The 25,086-nt window shown below is 29.3% G+C and overlaps 1 protein-coding gene across 2 annotated transcripts in view; it reads right to left on the reverse strand.

Moving 5' to 3' along the window:
* Positions 1-1,188: 1,188 nt before the first annotated feature.
* Positions 1,189-25,086, reverse strand: part of Tango1 (transport and golgi organization 1) — a 69,242-nt gene continuing 45,344 nt past the window's right edge. For both annotated transcript variants that reach the window (XM_067287809.1, XM_067287808.1), the window contains 7 exons: positions 24,335-24,436; positions 24,104-24,164; positions 23,771-23,806; positions 19,626-19,693; positions 17,488-17,564; positions 13,187-13,903; positions 1,189-1,947 (listed from right to left, as the gene is read on the reverse strand). In XM_067287809.1, coding sequence (XP_067143910.1) covers positions 1,853-1,947; positions 13,187-13,903; positions 17,488-17,564; positions 19,626-19,693; positions 23,771-23,806; positions 24,104-24,164; positions 24,335-24,436 — 1,156 coding nt within the window. In that variant the 3' untranslated portion in view covers positions 1,189-1,852. The remainder of the gene's footprint in view (positions 1,948-13,186; positions 13,904-17,487; positions 17,565-19,625; positions 19,694-23,770; positions 23,807-24,103; positions 24,165-24,334; positions 24,437-25,086) is intronic.

The raw sequence follows: 25,086 nt of genomic DNA on the forward strand, positions 1-25,086 counted from the left end.
TTTTACTTATCTCGTTAAAACTTCACCCTTTTTCGAAACAATTTAAGAAAAAAAAAGTAAAAAAATCTTCGATACATCCACATGCTTTTCTTTAGTTTGTGGAGGTAGCCACATCTAATTTAATCAAAGAAAATTCCTTTACCACGCAAAACTCTTTTTAGATAGAATAAGCAGTAAAGCATAGGAAGGCAGATTACCGAAAGGTATATATATATATATTAAGTATAAAGAAAAGAGGATTATCGAAAAACAGAGAAAAAGGCAGATTTCCTATTCGCCAAACCATATCCAGCAACGAAGCGAGGCGTAAAATAACAGGAAGACTTAAAGAGAGAGACTCAAATGTAAAAGTAAGAAACTTAATTTACTACTTAATCACCTTGTGTGAATCTAGACCATCTTCGTCTCGGTGGATTTACCAAGTTAAGACGTTATTATTAGAAATATGAGTTCAATCTTCGCCTGATCTGCCGAGGAAACGATGCACTCAAACTCTTCCATCTTTCTTACTGTCTTATAAATTAGACTAGCTCCGAAAATAATCTCTACCAGAGAGAGAGAGAGAGAATGTGTTGCAGTCTCTTTGTTTGTACTCATCAAACTTGTGAATTTTCTATTAAAATGAGTTCTTGAAGAATTTAAAAAAGAAGAAGAACGGGGGGGGAACTTTTCTTCTAAATACAATTTAAATAATGAATTAAAATCGTCGCTTTATTTGCATTAAAAAAAAAAAAAATTATACTCTCCGAAAATAAGGAAATTGTTCTGCCACTTCTCTAAACCGTTTTTTTATAATTGCAAAATGTTTATAACTGAACTAGTGGGAGATGAGTGGAATAATTACATTAATTTTTAATTCAAAATTCTTGTATTCGTTTTATAAACTACTTCAGAATTTACTTAAAAAAACTGATTTATATAATTAATTGTATTAGATCTGTCTGTTCTGTATCTTATTATATTTTCAAAATATAAGTCTGTTTTTTTTTTTTTCCTTGTAAATTTTAATAATTTTCTAAAAACACAGCAAATTGAAAATAATTATTTATTTAATTACTGAATATTATTATTATTATTTTAAGTCACGTTTTTGTTTTTAAATTTTGATCATCTTTTTTAAATTAGATTAGATAAAATATAATGGAAATTATGTATATTATTGATAATTAATCTAAACTCGCAACTGCATTTGTTTTTATTTTTTTATTTTAAATATTTACAAATCACATTATTTACCATGTATTATTGGTTTTATAATCTATATTTATATATATTTAAATTCACAATTTACATTTCTTTACATTCTAAGAAACCTTTTCTACATCAATATATTTTTGTACATAAAGCATAGTTTTCATTTCATTTATACTTTATATATTTATTTTTTTTTTTTGTTTTTATAAATACAGCAGAAGTGAAAAATATTCCCTGCATGAAATCTTGTTGCTGTCAAAAAAATCACAGGCACATATTTCACTATTTTTAAATAATGCACATTAAGAAAATCAACAGGAATGATAAAAGGGAACCTTTTCATTTATTGTACAGTAGTTAACAATAATCACAATGTTCCCTTTTATTCTGTTTGGCTTCATTCCTGTTACTTTGCCTTTGCAATTAGATTTCAAACAATCCATTTATTATTATTATTTTTTTTTTTAAATTACAATTTTCATCCTTTGCATAATGAGTCTTTTGAGAAGTCGGGAAATGTAAGAATTTAAAATCATATAGATACTTTTCGTGGATGACTTAATTAAAAATTATTATGCGAAGAATTTCTGAACGTAAATTTAATCGGAGAAAATATAAACAGGCACCAAAGAATTAAAAAATCTAGATGTTCATATTATTATACGGCAGTTGTATTGGATTTTGTATTGGGAGGAGTACGTTCGCGGAAATGTCTAGGAGAGCTTGTCACTGGATCTCCGCCTCTATGGTCTACTGTTAAAAGATTTTAAAAAAAATTAAAACATTTTAAAATATATAAAATTTACAGTTTTAGGTAAATACAATATTTAAATCTTTTATAACGTGCCGAAAATTTTATGCCAATGAAGCACAAAATAACAGTAATAATTTAATGAATTAAAGGAAAAAAAAAGGAAAAATATATTTATGATCAAGGAATCTTCTCGAGAAGAAATCAATTATCATAATATATACATATAAAACACTATTTTAATAAATACGAATGAAATTTAACAAAGGATATAGAATTGGAAACATGTAAATGCTGTTCATTATTTTAATGAACAACATTTAATTTTAATCATAGATCATTAAAAATAATAATCTGGTAATCCAAATATTTCCTTCAGTTAATTCAACGTAATAATCCCGTAATTTGAATTGATTTCAAAATCATATTTATGTATAAAAAGAATTCAAATATCTTAAATCTTACTTAAACATTAAAAATTATAATGTTTAATAATCTAGAATTAGATGTAGATAATAATTAGCTTTCGTTCAGAATTACTTAAAATAATGCAAGCGAATGTTATTTGTAAATCAAATATAGATTATTATTAAATTAATTACATTACCATTATCGAAAAATATATTCGTATAAACACGGCAGAGTTATTTTACAGAAAACTACTTGCATCAAAGTTATATGGGAAAATGATATATACATATATGCAAGTGCCATGCAGAAGTTTAGATGTTATACCGTTAAAAGTATTATATACTGATAGAAAAAAGAAAAAAATATTAAAAATACTTTTTCTTTTTTCTATATAATACTTTTAAATGTACAAATATGTTCACTGACAAAAAAGTTACGACCAAAGAGGAGACATTAGAATTGAATGAAACTTTATCAGTACAAACATAATGACAATAGTATAATTTAAAGGAATCTTTACTACTTTGTATGGCCTCTTGCCTGGATACAGCATGCATCATCACATGCTATCCAGCAGCACATTTGCCCACAGATGTTGCAACTGCCATCTCATTTGGTTTCACAAAATGCAGTAATCAGACAATTCTGAATGTGTGTAACTTTTTCTGTCAATGGAATCATTAGTCCTACCCTCAGTAATTATTGTAATCCAAAAAACAGAAGAGTTACAAGATATTTTATGCTTTTCTTTATACATACTCTATTTAGCTTTTTTACACAGAATTTTCATAGTCAGTTTATATGTATATATATTTTTTAATCTAAGACATTATAAATTTAGTTGCTCAAGAAGATTTATTAGATCACAAAATATATTTTTATATAACTACTGTTTCTATAATCAAATAATTAATGCGTTATTACCATAATCTGGAACATAAATTGCTAAATCTACTATATATGATTTCTTCCGATATAAAAGAACAAATTACCCAATGTTCCTATTTAGATTATTAGATACCTCATTATTCTCCAAATCAATAGAAGATGGAGTGCTTTCCGAACCTTCTGATTTTCGCACCCAAAACGTATGTAGCCGTGCGAACTGAGATTTTTCTGAATAAATATTAACGGTACGTTCTCAAAAATTATTTCAAGTTAACATTAAGCTTTCTATTCATGAAGTGTTTTTCCTTTTTACTTTAATAATTATATATTGTTAAAATATAGAATTCACTATTCTTTTTTCCAATATATTGGAACACCTTCAGGGTTTTACAATTTTCATAAACAAAAACTAATTAAGAAACAAGACATCAACTGATATTCTAGTTAAAATGTAAAATTTGAAGTACTATATTATAAATTGAGTTTAAAAATTATTATATATTTAAATATTTTTATTAATTGATTTTTAATTTTCTTCTTACTTTTTTCTATTTACGAAAACTGCAAGACACTGATGGACCTAACGGTTTAAAAGAATTTAGTTTTTTTTTTTTTAAACAGCAAGTTCTGAGAAGGAATCAATTTTCCTTCTTAGTTATTGATTAATATGGAAGTTTTACTAAGTTCCACTGTTTTAAATTACCTTCTTTTTATTATGTTTATAAGAAATTATATATAATTTTTTTTTGACAAAGAAATTATGTAGGAAATTAAGTTGTCGTCACAAAAATTATCATCTACCTACAAATAAAAATGTCTAGCAAAACAAACTCGATACAATAGAAAAGACGAGCAAGATATTATAGAATGGCAATTCGATTTATGATGATGATCAGATTTATTTAATGATTTGTAATTTTTAAAAAAGTTGCAACATTGAATACAATATTTTCATTATGTTTTCTTACTATATTAAGTTGTCTATACACGTTCCCATTTAACCAGTTTGAGTTTATACATATATTAATATACAAGATATATAGAGGTGTCCTTGTCATGTTTAATAACCATTTATTTCTAACGTGTAAGCTGTTTATATTACAACTGCAAACTGTAAAAACAGGAAATCCTTGTTAATTCAAACTCCGATAGTTCGAAATCCTTTTCGTAACTGTCCTTTTGTCCCGGCCGGGGATATAGAGATTTACATGTTAAGGAATTTGGTTAGTTTGAAATAAAGCTACTTCAAAATTTGAAGTGAAAATTCTGTCAAAACTGTGATATGCGTATGTTAACTCATTCATTAAATCAAAGTGCTTCCGTACTGTAAGAGAACAATAGACCAAGAACAACTCTAACCTGGTCAACATGGCTTTGTTTTTACAGTAACACATTTTCTGGTGTCACCTTACCCATGAAATAGCCTTTTTTTCTCTTATCTCATAAAATACAGCTGGGCAAGATTGAACTACAAGTAGCACAGGAGATATTTGTAGGGCTATAGGCTACTAGATTTGGGCAACTTATTACTTTTCTGGCTACATTTTGAGAATTCTGCTTTACTTTTTTCATAAAACCTAACTGGCAACTTGTAAGGTTCTCATTGGTCACCTGCAGTTTATTTATATTATTATTAATTAACAAAAATAGTGTTCTGTACACAGTAGCTGTATCCAATTTGCTTAATAAATTATGCCAGTTACATGGCATTTGATATATTGTACAGTAATATAAGTGAATCTCAGATAATTTGAATCTTAATAATTCAAAGTCATGATTATTTCGTCCCTTGAATTTTTAACTAACGAGGATTTCCTGTACATGCAGAATTCTATCATTTATAACATTAAATTCTGTGAAATTGTCTAATGTAACAAACTGTGAGCATAATAACAAGTTTCGACAAACCTAAATATTTTGTAGAAAGAAATCTAGCAAAATTATTTTGAATAAAATAAATGAAGGATCAAGAAATTTCCATGTTTCCCATGCTGAAGGGCTGGAGCCGTATTCTGGTCACCGTCTCTGGTCTTTCGTCTCTTACAAGCCGGTCGCTGATTGGCTAATCATTTGGATTAGCCAATCAGCGACCGGCTTGTGAGAGACGAGAGACCAGAGACTGATGACCAGAATACGGCCCCTAGTTGTAAGTTGGAGCAGTTGTTAAACAGGTAAGTGCTTAAGAGAGGAGTGGCTATAATAAATAATTAGAAAGAAATGGTGTCTAAGAAATTTTTCATGTTAAAAAAAAGTGCTACTTTATATATGAAATAAGACATTACCTATAATAAGCAGGAAGAAAACCAAATAAACATGTGTATGTTGAGTATACAGAGCATACGTTTATCAAAACACTATATATAACAGAATAAAGTAATTAATTTCTTCAAAAGGCTTATTATTTTAGTGGCCTGTATATATTTAAATAATGGCTAAGAACATTTACCGTCTTATAGTCCGTAAAATACGGACTATAAGACGCACCTTAATTTTTAAGCAATTTTTTTTAAAAAATACCTATAAGATGCTACGGACTATAAGACGCACCTGAATTTTGGAGGCAATTTTTCGAAGAAAAAAGTGCGTCTTATAGTCTGTAAAATACGGTATTTTATTTTTTATTTTATCAAAGTCTTATTAATCATTAAATCTAAAATTCTTGATTGTTTACTACATTCATCTGATAAACTTATATGGTTTGTGAAAAGTATAAATTAATTTTGATTTATTATTGAATACACATAATAAATTTTAATCAATATATTAACAATTACAACAGAAAATATTTCATCCAAAGTGGAAAAGTTTTATTAAATAATATTTTAAATATAAGTTTATGATTTGTGAATATGTTCATTACAACATGAAATTTTAAAGTAATAATTAGCATTTTAAATACATAATAATCATTCAACATTATTATTGCAATCTGAATCAGCAGTTATATCATTTACACTGTATGCCAGAGGAATGTATTTTGTGATACGTGTCTCGCATAATTTCGTCGGCAATTTAAGGATCATCACTTACATAAAATTACTTAAATCTGTAGCTGCAACAGTTTTTCAGTTTACTTAATTAACTAAATATAAATATTTTTTACTTTAAAAATTTTCTCAATTTTCAAATTTCCTAATTTTACTTCCTTATCAAATCACGTCAATTAAATTTATTATTATTATTATTTTTATTATAAAATAAATCAATTAGCAAAAGAACTTTTTATTTAGATGCAAGTTCTAATTATTATTACCTGTAGTTTTAAAATTAAATTCAAAATGGATAAATAAAGTAACACTGAAACTATGTAGGTGTTGATTTACATTGCAGTACTAGTAAAAATGATGATAATGTGTTATTTTTCCATATGATCGACAATTATCATCGCACCTACACGTTTATTCTGTATATTCCGTTCAAGCAATATGATACTACTGAATCTGCACTATTGATTTTTAATCCTCATTATGTTGTTATGATCATTAAACCTCTGTAATTTTTTGTGCAAAAGATATTTATGGCATTTAATATATTTAGTACAGACAAACAAGTACTATCCACAAATACTAAAAAGTGTTCAAGATTAGAGATCACATATATTATGTTGATAAAAAAAATACATTCAAATATGAATAAATCACCATATTCATACAATCACCGTACAGTTTGTTATGGATATTATTTATGTTTCCTTTCGATATTAAACGTTGCTTATTTATTGGCTTTAAGTACCGTCTCCTCATTTACAAGTTTCTGTGAATTCAAAATTGCAATACCGCCAATTCACGTAAAGGTGTGTAATTTCGAATTCACTGCAAAATGTGTATGGGAAAGATTTCATTATTTCTGAACTGTCTCCAGACAAGTGCGATATAATGAGGGGCTACTGTATTAAATAAATGATTAAATAAGTTATATATGTTGACACAGACCACCCACACACTCCTTTTAAAATAAAGGGTAGTTAGTTTCATCAGAAGTCCTAAAAATTTAGATAACTAAATCAGGTACACTCTATCGGAATGGTGATATTTTTCAACTTCTGATGCTAGCCAGAAATGGGCTATCCAGGCAGAAGTCAAATTTTTAAAATGAAATACAGTATTTTATAATTTACATTCAGATTAAATTTAAAAATATAAGGTAATTTTGTCTCAAACATTTTTTCTGAAACTGTCTCCACTGACCATAAAATGATCTTGAAAATGGGATGAACTCTTATTCGGAAAAAACCTTATTACAAGCAGTTTCATTGAGATATTTTTTAAATGGCTGAATATTCAGTGTCGACTAGAGTATAAGCTCTACATTCACAGGAGTTATGTTCTGTGATACTGGCGCAATAGGAAATCATGAATTTAGAAGAGAGAAATAAGTTGAAAAATAGATTAGAGAATTTAAAAAAATACAAGATAAGAAAACAAAAACACATTTTCATAAAATTTATTGTATTTCAAAATAAAAGTTAAAAATAATCATTATAATTTGCAAAAGATTCTAATATTTGTCTGTTTTATCTTTCTTTGGAAGTTCAGAAATGCTGGAATGCAAGTTATCTAGTGCAGACACAACTTGCATCCTTTAATTCCATTCTTAATTTACAAACTCCTCAACTACAATTTTTACATTATACAGAACATTCCTTTTATTAACCTTTTCAAATCCAGTAGATCAAACGATTTTAAACATAACTGATCTTGAGTAGTATTTGTACTAAAAACAGTCAAACAGGTACTTTACCTTTTCACAAATAATAGGGTCAACTCAAAGAAACATTCTTCTGTGAATGATCTTCAGTTCAGATGTTTAAAGTTTTTTTAATAGTTGAATCTCTGAAAACCTTCACAATTTTTGCTCCTTGGAGGGAAAAAATTCTATTGCATTTCAAATCTTTTTATCTTTATCTATCTGATATAGATCTTTTTATGACAAAAATGCAAACAACCATTGCTATTGATTCTTTTTCCTTCAAATAATCTAGCATTTTTTGTCTCCGTGGACATCACTTGCTTTTGCAATTTTGAGATTTTTCCACTAAAGTCTTTTTGTTAAGGTGACATTGTTGGCATTTAAATGTAAAAGAAAAGCTAACTAAAACATAATACTGACATTTACAATGCCTATTCATATAAAACAGGATCTTTACTATCTGCAATAGTACATAAGCAATTATAATTCAAAGAATTACAAATAGCATTATAGTGCTATCTGACAGGCAATAACAAGAATTGTAGTAAAACTTATTTAAGATAAAAGCATTAAAAATCATTTATATATCTTTTTATGTATTGTTGCATTATTTCTGTTAACTTTCTATAAATAAGCAAATTTTACTCTTGTAAATATAAAAAATGGTTTCAAAAACTAAACAGTAAACATGCAAAATGTATGAATAAAGAACTTCTACTATCCAGCAAAACAATCACTATTGTTGTACATTGCCAAACATAAATAAAGACTACTTGTAGCAAAGAAAACAAATACAAAGGATCATTGTGGCTGTTAGGAATGAAGGTGCTGAATGACAAACTGCTGTTGTATTTGGATTGTAAATTGTAAAAATAGACAAGCCACATTACAGCAAATAACCAACATTTTCAAATATGTATTAGAAAAACCCATACCCAATTGTCAAAGTATACAGAGAGCTACAATTAACAGGTTCACAAATGTCTGTTGCATCTGAAAATTTTTTGTCTATGTGTAAAGAATATATACATTCAGTAGTATAATACACAATAGAACAACTCCAATAATCAATGAAAACATGTAATGCAATTTTATGAATCAAATTTTATGCTATGACTGATGATTAAATGCCAATATGGCATCTTTTCAAGCATAGGATTTTATCTGCATCTTTCCAAATATGACAAGTAGCAGTGTAATTGTTTTGAATTGTTTTTCTACTCCATAGTATGATGTCACTTATCATTTTGGATGGCTTTGACAGCTGCATTATTGCCAATTGTACAAATATTGATGTAAATTTATTATGCAACAAAGAGGGTCGGTCGACTTCAAGATGTAAATGCTACCATACAAAATACATCTAGTTCAAGAATGGTTCAAATAGCATGCTATGAGCTGTAGGTTCTGTCTTGAGCACCAATTGTCAGACTGATCATTAGAACTTTGAATCCATCATCAATGATAACCGAAGAAGACAAATCTCATTGAAGAACGGAATCAAATCAACTAAGATAACTATCAGAATGTCAATTTATCTGTACAAAAATAATTTTGTTGCAATTACTAATAAACACAAATACATTATTAAGTACATTCTCTAATACTTAGTAAAGAATACCCGATATCATAATTTTTTCAGTCTGTTATATTCTTGATTTTCTATTTTTCTACATAAGTTACAAAACATGTCTAACATCTAAATTTAGATAACTGGATGGCTGAGATGATTAAGTCATTATCCAACCATTCTGGAGATGCAAGAGTGAATCCAGGCAAGCAATTTTGAGAATTTTTGAGGGATGATCTGTCCTAAATATGTCAGGCCTCATCTCTTATCACCTGGCCTCTGTGTTATGGGTCTAGCCTCATCTATTATATGTGAAATTTAATAATATTCCAGAATGCTCTCAATAGTTTTTACAGTTTAATCAGATTTTATTTTCTGCTAATTACGATAGAGGAAGTTTTGAGTTCTTACTATTAATGATGCTTATCCTGGTATTGCATAATGATTCTAATGATAACAATATAATTTTCAATTTAATTCTTTAAATAATTTTTAATATTTTTCAATAATTTCAAGCAAGTAACTCAACTTATCATTTAAAAAAAAACCAATTGAATAAAGAATAAGTAAACATTATTTACTTATCTCACTCTTCTTATAAATTCATCTTACAAAACTGACAACTATTACTATTATCTCCAGTATGCAAGATGACGTTATAAAATAATATTGTGTAAATAATCACATCATTAATTTATATATTGTATAAAACATTATACAGGGTGAACCAAAAGTAGGTGGACATTAGGTAGAATAGGGTTTGTGTTAGAATTATACTATAACAATGGTGTATATTTAACTTGGTTATGGTTACGATTGAATAATTACATCAGAGATACATTTCAAGAAATTAATACACAAAGATACTCATGCAAAAATGTTTGTCAAAGCACGAAATGGTGAAATATAGACTTCAAAGCTGTGCAAATTGCAATGGACAGCAGTTTGAGCACCTGCATTGATAAAATTGTATTGTATTGTATTAGTACATATACAGTGGGTGATTGGTTAACGAACAAATCGGATAACGAACACTTTTGCAAAAGATTTTTATGTTCAGACAACGAACACCTCACAGAACAGACACAAGAAGAAGTGACATAAAATAATAAATACCGATTGGTCTTCCCTTGTTTTCAGGCAACAATTCGAAACTTTTCGGAGTGCGGGAGATGTTGACAACCTGGTATATACTGATCGGATAGTATTCCTCTGAACTTTGTAACTCTCCCCTGTAATTCCAGCCTTTTATTTTTCTGACAGAAACAATTTTTTTATAGTATTTGCAAGACTGTTGGGTGGGCACTCTTTACATTATGTATCTGTTTTTATTTTTGAAAGGTGAGAGTATAATAGTAAAGGTAGAGAGTGGGCAGATGCCTGATGTTGCTGGGTAGTATGGCTCGAACAGGTCTACAGTAGGCCGCAGTTCAATCTCATCTAAGATAGATAATATACAATCAAGAAGACTCAAGCAGCTAAAGGAGTAACAAAAATTACATCTGAGAAATAAAGAACATTGAAGAGCTCATAATGGAACTTGAAACGGATCTGACGACAGAAGAATGCCAAGAACTCTTGAATGAAGACACCAAGAAACTCGGCAAGATATGTTTTATTATGAAAAAGAGGATTAATGCCGACATCTGCTTTTAATTAAAGGTCTTTTGAAGAAGTGGGGGAGGTCAGATCAACAGTCTTAGAATGGCATACAAACCAGGTTGAGGTTAATAGGCTTGGGGATCTCTACAATTACAATGCTATTAATTACTTCTGAAAATCCTGAAGAAGAGAGAAAAGCAATTGACATTAGATAGATTCTTTAACCCCACAAACGGAAAAAAACATAACTAATAAAAACGCAAGACTGTATATATAAGTATTTTTATTATTACATATAAATAAACGTAGTAAGAAAGTATATATTTTTTTATTTTTTGGGGTCTCCAGAACAAATTAATCAAATTCCCATAAAAACCTATGGTAAATCGATAATTGGTTTAACAAACAATTCGGATAGCAAACAAAGTCTTGGAATGGATTACGTTCGTTAACCGATCACACAATGTAATTGCATATTAATCTCAATAAATGTTATCATTTACTTTCCACCTACTTTTGGTTCACCCTGTACATAAAATAAATTGTTTGTATAGGATATTGTAAAAAATATCTTGTACAATCTGTTTTATATATAAAACTGTAATCATTTGCTAAACAGTAAATAATCTATCAATATTATTTGATGAAAAAAATTATATAAAATAAAACAAATTTTAGTTAAAAGTAAAAATCTGAATAATTTCTTATAGAAAAGATTGTTCTTATTTTAATCAAAACAAACGAAATAAATTTTTCATGTTTATAATTGAAAATTTATTTAAAATAAACAATGTTATTTTAATTGCATTATTTATTAACTTTCAAAACAGTTACTGAAAGGTTTGATTATTTGAAATTAATAATAACTTAAATTTTAAGTAAAGTTATTCAAAATACATATGCTAGTACAATTAAAATTTATTATTTTGTCAAAATCGATGCAAGCTTGTTCCATAGAAAGCATATGCATATGTAAAACATGCGCACACACTCAAAAAATGACAATGAATTGTTGCAGAAATTTTGAATCAAACAACATTACAATTCTAATTTTTTATAATATACATTTAATAATAATAATTAAAAAATCTGAAAAATAATCCAAATAAACTTCACTGAAGTTATTAAAATACTGAGGTAAATATTTTTATTAATACAGTTAAAAAGGAAAAATAGAGATTTATTATATGAAAATTGAAACAACCACCCTAGTCTTTGGTATTTAAAATACAAGGTCAATTCAGAAATCAATCTCTGTTGAACAGTTACATAATAAAATAAGAGAAGAAGAAGAAAACTTTATTGTGTACATGTTGAAGCTCCTTGATGTAATCACTGTAAATTCAGGCACTTGTCATAACATGGGATGAGTTTCTATCTCATCATCAAAGAAAGTTACTGCCTGGGAGATAACTTCACAGATGTACTGTGAAACTGAAAAAGTTGTGTAGAACCATTCAAACAAAACAGAATGTTCATATTGGGGTGTTGTGTTTCTGCATGACAATGCATGCACATACACACAGTTACTTGTATAAAACACTTTCCACTGCAGTTTCATTGGAGCCTGTTCCTACACCAACTGTATAGCCCAGACCTCATCCACAGCAATTTTCATCTTTTCCCATAGATGAAAGTTTATCTAAGATTGCAGCATTTTCACACAAATGAGAAACTGATGTATGGTGTAAATAACTGACTCAGCTGCTGGCTGCAACTTTCTTTGATAAGGAATATAGAAACTAATCCTATGCTATGACAAATGCCTGAATTTACAGCGTGATTCCATTGAGAAGTAGACTCAACATATAGCTAATTTTCATACATAATAAAATTTTCTTCTTTCTTTCTTATTTTTTCTAACTGCTCACTGGAGGTTGATTTTTCCATAGAATAATTAATCCTTTTCATAATACAAAATTTAAATTTATACTTTATAATTAAAAAATTTATTTTAATGTTACTGTGAAACAAAATGAAGATAATTGAACTAAGATTTTTTTTAAAGAAATGAATGAAAAACACTTCATGTTTGGCATCATTCTACATGTATGTAAATAAATATATATTATTTTACTCACCTGATCTTTGATCTAATGGCACATTTAGGGGAAAATTTGGTGGATCTCTTCTACGTAATGATGATGATGGAAAACGTGAGGACATAATTGGTGGTGGAGGAGGATAACCACCATATGGATTAGGTGGTGGATTGTCGTGAAATCGAGGTAACATACGAGGAGGTGATGAATTATGTGAATCTCGAGAACTAGGATCACGATGCATTGGAGGTGAAGATCTATCCGAAAGAAGATGACGATCAACAGTGTCTCTTGATGTTATAGAATGCTTGTCCATCTCTCTATCATAAGGTGGTGGTGACATTGAGTCTTGCGGTGTTGCTGATAAACGAGATCTATCAAAATCAGGTGGTGACATACGTCTATGCATTGGGGGTACAGGTGGTGGTGGAAATCTCCATGGATCTAAATAAGATGGTGGAGCTGGCGGTGGCGGTGGCAAACGTTCATTAAATGGAGGTGGATGTGGCAAAAACGGAGGCAAAGGTGGTAAAGGAAAACGAGGATCCATAAACTTCATCATAGGAGGTGGTGGCGGTAATGGACGATCCACTGGAAGAAGCATTGGATTTTCGGTAGATGGCATTTTATTTAGTTCAAGCATATCATGAGAGGGCAAACGAGGAACGGAACTATTGGACATTTCTACAGAATCCAACTGCTGAGAGATATTTGGCTTTGAAGCAAATGGTACCTCCCCATTAGGGTCCAGGTACCCTACAGAAAGGAATCAATATGATATGTTAAATAATAATTAATGATTTTTAATTAATTAGAGATAAGTTTTTTATATTTGTATTACATACTAAAACAATTAAACTCTTGTTTTTTAATTATTTTATTTTCTATTCTTGATTATTTTTTAATATGTTAAGAATTTATGAATAAACTATATTTCAGATAAAATAGTTTTGATTAATCAATTAAAAATTAATAACTTTTCCTTTATTTTCAAATAATAACTTCTTGTTTATGAATACAAATAAAATATTTTATTTAATAATTTATGTTGAAATAAATATACATTATTCATATATTATTAAATAAAATATTAGTAAAATCATTTAAAATATTCATATACAGTAAACGCCCTCAACTTGGACTTCTTATAACTCAGACAAATTTTTCTAAAAAATTGTACTGTAATTTTAAATTTCTTGACTAACAGAAAACAATTTTTTATAACAATGCAAATCAAAAAGAACTTTAGCTAGATTTACCTACAAAATACAATAGCCAAATTGATAACATAGGATATATTATCAACTCTTATCATGTTGTACATAACTGTGAGGGAATCTAATTTGCTAGACTCTCCAGACAGGCAAGCCATTTTTTGCCAAACAATTTTCTGTATTGTTGAGATTGCATAGGATATTCACACGTTGCATTAAGCTGAATGATACTGAAATAATAACCAGTTATACTATGACAATATATTCCAAGTATACACCAGCACACCAGCACAAATCTACAAAGCCTAGAAAGCTACTATCCTTTATTCATTCCAAGCTTGTCACAATCCCATCATCTCAAATTAATGGCATTTACATTCTTAGAAGTGTGTTCAAATATCTGGGATAGATTGGAAAAAAATTCTATATAAAGATTGGGTTAATGTTACCTATGGTTCCAAAATGGCGGCTCGTCTCTGATTCAAGGAAACACAAGAAAGAAAACAGTGAGGACACACGTTCTAACCTAACCTGACCTATTCTAATAAATTACCATAATTACTACCAACCAAATTATTAGAATAGGTTAGGTTAGGTTAGAACGTGAGTCCTCACTGTTTTCTTTCTTCTGTTTCCTTGAATCAGAGACGAGCTGCCATTTTGGAACCATAGGTAACATTAACCAAAGATTGTGAGAGAACAGTTATATCCATAGAACCATTGATTGTGTAAGTGAGCAATGTCAGAATAGCAACTTTAACAAGAAGCATAAGGGTGTATATGAGGACAGATAGAGTTGTCGTTTATAAGAGGTATTTAAATAGCTTACATGAGATTGCTAGAGCAAATGGAGCAATAAGATGTCTCTATTATAGGTGGAATCTGACTGTGTACAAGCTGCTTGGGAATGATAAGGATCCATCTGACCCAATTCACTTGACAGGTGTATATTCTGTTCTTGTAAAAGATCATAGAATCAGTAAGTAGCGGGAAAACATTAAGTCATGTCACACTCCTCATTGAGGAATCATGCTTTCATATCCTTAGAACAAGGATTTGGAAGCATGACACCTCAATAAAGAAAGGACAGCCTGTAAAGGTATTAGCAGCATATGTTATGGACCAGTTGGTAGAGGTGCAGCTTCAAGAAGCTAAAATTATGAGTGGTACAAGATGCTACAGATCTTAGACAATTGGAGGAATTAGAAATTTATAAATTGTCGAAGAATAGCAAATCTATACACTTTAAGGATATTAAGATATTTTCTTACACACAAAGATCTTACTATGAAATTCCACAATTATTAGTGCCTCTCTTGTTTGTTTTGTTATATCTTTTTTATTGTGGTTTTGTTTATACAATTTTGTAATTTTAAAGTGATATGAATCATTCTGAAGAATAGTTTTTAAATGTAACCAATAGGTAAAGAATTTTCCATTTATTTTAAATCTGTTGTGTTGATTTTTACTTTCCCTTGTTATGCATACATAACAGCCAAAAAAGTATTGGAATTATGTCAAATTTGACCCTCTGAGTTTTTTGCAAATCTCCATATTTTGAGACATTTTGAACCAAAAAGTAAAAAAAAATTAGAGAAATTCTCTCTCTGTGTGTTGGCGTCTATTTCATTTAATATCTCAGGATGGGGGTACTGATAAAGAAATAAAATTTGGCATGGTAGCTTGTGTATAAGAGACATTGATGATATTAAATTTTGGTAGTTAAAGGTCAAGGGGGTGAGGAGATAAAGAGGTGTCACGTGTCATATCTTGAGAGGAATCAAACTTAATGAAGAGATGATGTTATTCATTATTAGCATTTATAATTTTTTATTAAACTCATCCATACACTCAAAATTAAGCCATTTGCCATTTTATAATAATTAATAATATACTGTAAAAGTTATAAAAGTTATTTTTTTAACAGCCAGGAAAGTTACACAACTCGTTGCTGAATTTTTAAATTTAAATGATTCTTGTTCTATTTTCAGTTGGAACTTTGATGTTACTTTTTAATAACATCAAAGCCTGAAGACCATTCAATATGGCTGAAATCACTTACCATAAATAAATTTATGCTGGTGTTAAAGATGTGTTTGGAATATATTAGAATAAACTGTCCATGTTGCTTCTTTTATAGTCACAGCTTGAAAACACATGGCCAGAGGCACTTCTTCCTCAAAAGGAAGAAGTGTAAGATAAAAACAATTTAGTAAAAATTACTAAAATTCAGTAAACGTCTGTATAGAGTTGATTTTAATAAATTATTATACTGTATATCCATCTTCTTGTTTATCAGATTACTGACACAGAATATCACAGAGAGATCAGGAATCAGAGTATAAATACCCTATCTACAGAATATGATAGGCCTTTTACCACTCAAGAAGTTATGTGGAAATTCAACAATATTAAGAAACAGAAGGTGCCAGATTCAGACTCATAGACTGGAGGATGGCCCAGTATGCTTATGCGGCCATCCCCACCACCTTCCTTGTCCTATTTAACAAGTGCTACAACTGTAGATACTTTCCTAAAAAATGAAAAGAGGCCTCAATAAAGCTAATCCCGAAAGACAAGGATTCTCCTCCCTCTGCTGCGGTTGACTACTGACCCATCTCACTCCTCTCAGTGGTTGGGTAGGTGTTGGATGCCTTAATGGCTGAAAGGATCCTCCACCACCTAAATGTTAACAACTTTCTCAACCCTAACCAATATGGATTTGTGAGAGGAAAGGCCACTCACCATGCCCTGGATAATGTCATCTCTTATGTCCAGAAGGCAAAGAAAATGGGTAAACACACAATCATGATCAGTATTAACTTTAAGGGGGCTTTCGACCATGCCTGGTGGCCGGCAATCTTGGCCACTCCCACAGGTGCCTCTGCCCAGTCAACACTTTTAACCTACTAAAGAGTTATCTCACAGAGAGGTCTGCCCTAGCTGTGGAAAAGGGTAAGGTCCTCCATCGCTCTGCTATCACTAAGGGATGCCCAAGGTTCTAAGTCAGGACCACCGTTTACTGTAATACTGTATATTACACAACGTTTCATTTAATTATACAAAAAATTTTTAAATTACTTGATCTTATAGTAACTATTATTAATTTTAAAATACTTATATTACGTTTTGGCACAGGTCGAACTACACCATCAATTTGAGATTTTGTCCAATTTTCCTGTTCTCTTTCCAGTAAAGTCAATCTAAAATAAAAATACATATTAAAAAAGTCATATAATAGAAAATTATTGATGTAGTTTGTATTTTTAAAAATAAAATGAATATTAATTAATTAATCTAGTTTGAAAAATTATCAGTTCGAAACATTTCATTTTTATATGATACTACAAATATTCAAAATTTTTTGAATTACTGATCTGTCAATATTTAATGTACAGTAGACCCCCCCATAACATGGTAGATACGTTCCGTGTTATGTGAATCCGTGTTGTAGGAGCTTAAATACATGAGCCAATCACACTCCGGCACTTGTGCAGTTTAGAAGCTACGGCTGTTTGAAAGGTTTTCTTCCATAAAATTAATCGATTTTAGACTAATTTGACTCAAAATTTCCAAATCATGTATAAGTTTTTGGGAATAATCCATATAAACTATGCTATAAATAAAAAATTGTAGGATTACTTACCAAGTGTGCAGCGTTCGACGACACCATTACTTAAGCTTGTTTTTGTCGTGGAGCAGCTCATCGAATGGCGGGAGCGTGTTTCCTGATCAGCAAATTTTTCACAGAAAAATAACTCAACTTTGGAGACATCATTAATAAAAATATAATTTTTATGGCCGTTGAATAATAAATGTTTTTTAGTAGGTCCAGTGCTTGTTTAAACTCAATGGTTTGTACAATATCTGCTATTGGTCCAGATTTGACCAATCCTGTTGCAACACAAGTCGGCGATGATGTTTTATCGTGTTATAAGAACACGATCGCAGTTTTTTTGCAGTGTTATACGAATCTATGTTATATGAACCCGTTTTATAGGGGAGTCTACTGTACTTATATTTTAAATATAATATTTGAAACCAATCTACAGCTTCTATTCTATGAATCTTCAAAATATTTTAGATTTGATTTCCTCGTGTGTGTTGCAAATTACAAATAAATATAAAAAATTTTTGGTTTTTATAGTAATATTTTGTTATTTTATATTTGGTAAACATTCACAATTTATTTGTAATTTTAAACTAATAATCATTAGCAATAAGTTTTTTTTTTATTAGAATTTAAATAGAAGAATAGATGCGGTTATCAAAGTTTTATTCAATATTTAAATAAAAACACACTTTAAATCTACTATTTTTAATATAAAATAAAAAATAATAGTTTTTTCCACAATACATTCTAATATTATTTCAGAAAATATTTGACTGAGATTTATTTTCATTATTTTTAGTAAAGGTGAATTTTAAAAAAATCATTACAAATTGGGGCGTACCTATTCTTCATTTAACCACAAAAGTTAATACAGTACATTCTTGGTAATCTGGCTATTCACTAGTTTGACACATGTAGTAATCCAATACTAGTTGACTCTTGGGTATTTTTTGACGGTGTTGACAAGTTGTAAACAAGCTTTCCATTATGTCTAACTCCCATTTCCACTACTTTTCCACTAAATGTGGCAAGATATTAAGCCTGAGGTTGAACACTCAAGCATGAAACAATATTAAAGATTGTTAGGCTCATCAAAAAAGGTAAAATATTTTATAACAATTGTATAAAAATAAAAATCTGCCCCCAAAATTTCTCATAAAAATACTGAACCTCTACTAAATTTTCCATGATTGTTTCAATTTCTCACTAAATTTTGTGGGAATCTATCAATGTGGCAACATGCTCAGATGATAAAACAGCAGAAGACAATTGAAAATGATTTTAAAAAGATTAGCAATTAATTTACAAACTCTAAAATACAGTAATGTGTGATTGCTTTCTTTTCATATTTTCTTCCCATTCTAAATATATTTTTGATTACTACAATGTACTAATATGCAAATAAACAAGTGTTTTCTTCCCAAATGATTAAGTCTTTGAATTTATCTTACTTCCAATAATCAAGCAATCTCCTTAATCTGTCATTGTTCCAGTCCCATATATGTCAGATTACCAAGATTATAATGTATTCTAATTTCTTTTCAATTTTTATAGTTTTATTTTTAAAAAGTAATTTTAATATAGCTAAAATTCAAAATTTAATATTTGATTTCAGTTTACAATATTAATTTAACTCTTAAATAATTTTTACCTTTGACGTAACTGAGCCGATTCCTGTTTTGCTTCTTCTAATTTTCTTTCAACAAATCTGGCTGCTAACTACAATAATATGTTTGAAAATACATAAATTTTTCACATAAAAGGTTATTTTTAAAATTAATTCTATTTAATATAAATATTAAAATTAGTATATTAAATGTATAATTTGTAAATAATTATATTTCCATTAAAACTTAAAAAAGTTCTACCATAGTTAATAACTAAAAACAATTTTATTGCCCAAATTTATGCTGCATAACACTACCTATTACAAGTAAAAATTAAATCATCTTTTGTTTTAATTCAAATATATACCAATACTCAAAATTAAAAGCTAACACTGGTCTATATCAAGTTTGCTGACTTCAGGCTAACAATTGATTATTAGTGATTTGAGTGTGCTGAACCTAAAAATCGTATCCATTTTTCTCAATCATGTCAGCTTTCTCCACAAAATGGTGAGAAAGGTAAATGAAAGTAATGTTACATGTCACTTTACTAATGTTTTGGTCAAAGAAAAAGCCTCAGTTTTGGAATCCCAATTGTGTAGCAAGAGCAACAAAACCATATTAATGACCTATTTTTGTATGGTGAATGTATTAGGATTCAAGAAAAGCCAAAACATTCCCTACAATATCCTAACTTACCCTCCGCCAGAAGACCCAGAATGCAATGAAATCACTATCCCTCTTTCACCAAATCTGCAAGTTTAAGCAATGAAGATTCAAGTGTCCTTGCAAATACAAATAGTGATAATTAGGACTGTGTTGTCAAGCAATGAAACCAGAAGGCGCAACCTTTCATTCAAGTTTCATTGAATTATCTTTAACACCATAAACAGTGTAAAGAATAGCAGCTTGCTGTGCATTTTCTGATGTTACAAACTTTCTTGGCAACTTCACTGAAGACAACTACAAGGTTTTGGTTGAAACTTTGTTGACAGCTTTTCAGAGGTTTGGAGTAAACAAGAGTGTCAAGGTGCAATTCCTGCACAGCCACATAAACTTCTTTCCCTCAAATCTTGGTCCTGTAATTGAAAAGCAAGGCAAATGCTTCCAGCCAGATATAAAGGTCATTGAGCACTGATATCAAGGCAGACAGAACACAAAAATGATAAACTATTGTTGGTGCTTGCAGCAGAACACTACTGATTCCACACACTAGAAAATCAAAGAAGAAAAAGTTCTTGCCTGATTAAGTACTTACATATTTTGCTTACTCTTGTGAATGCAAAAATACTTTTTGTATTATTAATATAGTCATAAGTACTTTATTATGTGAAGTTTGTAAACTATCAGCATATCGCTGAAATTCGTGTAAACGAATAAGTGTTAATACTGAAAAACTGACATGATACATAATTTCTGATTGCATATCTGGAATCAGCAGCCTCAAATTGTGCAAAATCAGTTAAAACATTCAGCTCAGCAATAATGCCAAATTATTACACAAGGTCTTCGACCGGCAAAATATTAGAATTTTAGAAGCGGTTGAGATCTACAGGGCGAGCAAGAGTGGAACCTGCATCAACACAGATGTCATTCATGTACCAAATGCATGGAAATACTATCTAGACTCAAAATATACATCATACATGATAGATAAGTCACAGCCGTTTTCGATCTTTTAAAAATTTGCAAGGCAGCTACATTCTATTTATAGAACGGTTTTTTCTGTTTTGTATTTCCTGAAGAGGGCCAATAAAATTAGTGGCTGAAAACATTCAAATTTTGAAATTATACTTTTATTTGCTGGAACGTTTGAATTTAAGCGTTATTTTCGACTCTATTGCATAGTATTATTACGGAACAGATAACAAAAGAATATTTCAGAAGGATTAAAAAACTTTTAAACACACACCTTAACTTGCATTATCTAATAAAACGTATAAATACGTATGCTATCCTGGTCTTACTTTACTCATTTGGTATAATCAACTATAAAAATAGTGACCTAAAGAAAATATATTTCAAAACATGAAAGCTACTAGCAGTTAAAAAAGCACATCAGCAAAAAGCAGAAGTAGAAAGGCTGTATTTGCCAGTAAATCAGGGAGGGAGAGGACTATTAAATATAGAGTACATGTATAAAGCACAAATAGTTAAATACAACCAATAGCTAAAAGAGGAAAGTGATCATCTGATTAAAGTAATAGTAAAGCATGATATAGGTAGGGATAAATACTCAATAATAAAAGAATATACAGTAGAGAACCGAAGATCGGAATCAATTGGGGACTGGGGTTGTTCAGATTAGGGATTTGTTCCGATTATGGTCTATGTACGAAAAAATATATTAACCTGTCCGATGTTCAAATTTTTCTCCGTTGCGTGTTGCTTTGTGTTGAATTTTTCTCTGTTGTGTGTCGCTTCGTGTTGAATTTTCGTCGATTTTAAGCCTAACGAAAATTTTTATAATAATAATCGAGGCTATCGTATCGTTAAAAATTATTTCTTTATTTTGTACAAACAAAATAAATATATTGAAGAATATAAAAACATGAAAATTATACTTTAGAAGTAAATTTAGTATCAAAAACGTTCAATTCAGCACGACACAGTCCGACTGAAAATCATGCCGATTACCGGCGATTCCGATTACCAGGGTGCCGATTTACGACTCTCTACTGTATTCTAAAATATTCTCTCTCTTGTTGATAGAAGGTGAATTACATTTACCGTGAGGAAATACACATACAGATGAAGAAATTAAAAAAATCAATAATAAAATGGCATAATGATGTATGGAGAAGCAAACAATTACACAGTCAATTTCCTAAAAGGGTATTGGATCAGGGCAATATAGACAGAGAGCTTGCGTTTGAATGGATTAAAAAGCAACAAATAGCCCCAAGAGTTGAATCATTAATATTTGCTATACATGACCAGGCTGTAATGACACGACAACATCAACGTGACATATTAAAGGAGCCACTGGATGGGAAATGTCACCTTTGCATGACCAAAGACAAGACCACGCAGCACATTATATCAGAATGCAAAAAACTGGCAGGGACTTATGTAAAACGTCATAATAACCTTGCCCAGTATGTCTACTGGTGCCTGGTCCGAAAACATAAAATAGAAGTTCATAATCAATGGTGGAAGGAAACATTAATCCAGCTGCAAGTTAAAGAAAATGGTACGGCCAAGATCTCACAGGAAATGCCTGTACAAACTGATGTCACTGTATCTCACAATAGACCGGATTTAATTTATGTTGATAAAAATCACAATAAAAAATTCTTAATAGATATAACTATGCCATCAGATTACAATATTGGTGCTAAAGAAATTGAAAAATTAAGTAAATATCATCTTTTGAAATCTGAAGTTGGCCGTCTATGGAATACACAGACGACTGTCATCCCAATAGTAATAGGAGCAACAGGAATAGTAGCAAAAAACATAAAGAAATACATAGATTAATTAGAATCCAACATTGAAATCAGCATTCTTCACAAACAGGCAGCCATACACACAGCCCTTATACTCTGTAGAGTGCTTGATAATACTATCTTTGTGGTCAACACACCAGATCCACTCAAGCATAATATGCAGCAATCTTCAGACACGCAGCAATCATTAGATACGCATCATTCATCAGTTAATCTGAAGTTATCCAATACGACTGTTGAGACTAGTACATAATGCTCATTTTAAGAAGAGGAAAAGGAAGAAGAAGAGGAACTACTTACATGTAAAGTGCATCTAACGCCGTAAAGGGGTGGAAACAGGTACCTTTTTTCCCATGGGTTATGGGACAAAGTATTTTTTACTCCGATGTAAATCGTGTAGAAATATAAAACAATAAAATTTATGACAGAAATCATTTATTTGAAGTGTCAGGTAAATGTTTAAAAGTTTTTCACTTGCCTACATTCATTTTATATATATAACTTTGCTTAATATAGCAGAAACCTCAAACTCCTAACATTTTAACTTCTTTAAATTAGTCTGTATTATTATTATTATTTTACTGAATTAAAATTTAAACTAGATAAACTGAGATTACAAATTTACAAAAAATATGATTGTTAATTCTTTTTTAAAAAAATATTTATAACAACTTTAAATTATATCTATTAGTAGATTAAAGGTTAATTTTATTGATAATAATAATAACAATCATATTTACCCAATTTTCATGAGCTTTTTTCTCATGCGTAGCAACCTAAGAAAAGTGAAAAATACAATTCTAATAATTGTCAACTGTCTTCTATAAAGTGATATAGCCAGTTAAAAAGCTAAATAATTACTTTATACACAAATTAAAAATTAAATAAATTGAAAACAATATAAATTTTCAACAGTATCATTTTGTTATATTTAAAATTTTATTCTTTTAAAGTAATACAGCAAAAACATAAAAATTCATTTAAATTTTTACGTTTTTGCTGTATTACTTTGAAAGAATATAAATTTCTAAAAAATATTTAATATATAACAAATATATGTGATGAAAATATACCTGATTTTTATAATTTCTTTCTGTGTCTTCAAGCTCTTGTTTTAATGTTGCTAATTGATTCCTTCCATAAGACAATGACAAAATAATTTTAAAAATAATTCACGCAGTTTTGAAAATTCATAAATAAAAATCTAATTTAACTATTTAAGTAATTATTTATTGTATGATATTTAAGAAAGGCAATAGCTATGTTGTTTTGTATTTTAAAATAAATAATGCAATAAAACATACTTGTAACTAATATTTTCTTGTTCAACTAATGCTATATGTTGAGATGCTGAAGATGCAACTTCTTCTTTTTGTTGCCTCATTGCTTCTTGGACACCAAGTTCTCTATAATTAAAAATTAAATAAGTCAAATTAGATTTCACATGTATTTTAAAAAAATTTTTCATGTTTTTATATTTCATTTTATTAATAAAAAATATTTTTCAAAATTTTTTGCAATTTTGAAATTATAAATAAATTTAAAGAGATTGTTATTTCTTAATTTTGAAAATATAAATTTAATAATTTAATACAGAAAAACAAAAAATTGATCGCTTACAGAAAAACCTATCAATATTTTCATAATCACAGAGATTAATTTTTGGATTAACAAATAGTTATTATGTTTTGCCTCTTTCCATTATTATCACTGAATATAATGAATGCAGTAAACTGTTACATGAAACTAATTAAAAAAATAAAAAATATTTTAACACTAAATCAATTAAGGTTAAGAAATATCAACAAAGCAAACTTAATTATGGTGTAGTCAAAGAATGTTGCATTAAAAAAAAAAACTTCTTTGTAAACAGATCACTGGTTAACTGAGATATACAGGTATACTTCAAGCTATGTCGTTTGTCAAAAGAATATATGGAAAAATAAAAATATCAAGTTTAAGTCAGTTTATTTGACTTTAAATCCGTCCACCACAAACATTAAAGTCGTAATATCACTAGAAAAGCGTTGAAAGCACATAAAATCATATTAAAATA

Source organism: Centruroides vittatus, unplaced genomic scaffold, assembly GCF_030686945.1.
Source record: "Centruroides vittatus isolate TY-2023 unplaced genomic scaffold, ASM3068694v2 scaffold_712, whole genome shotgun sequence".
NCBI classification, from domain to species: Eukaryota; Metazoa; Arthropoda; class Arachnida; order Scorpiones; family Buthidae; genus Centruroides; species Centruroides vittatus.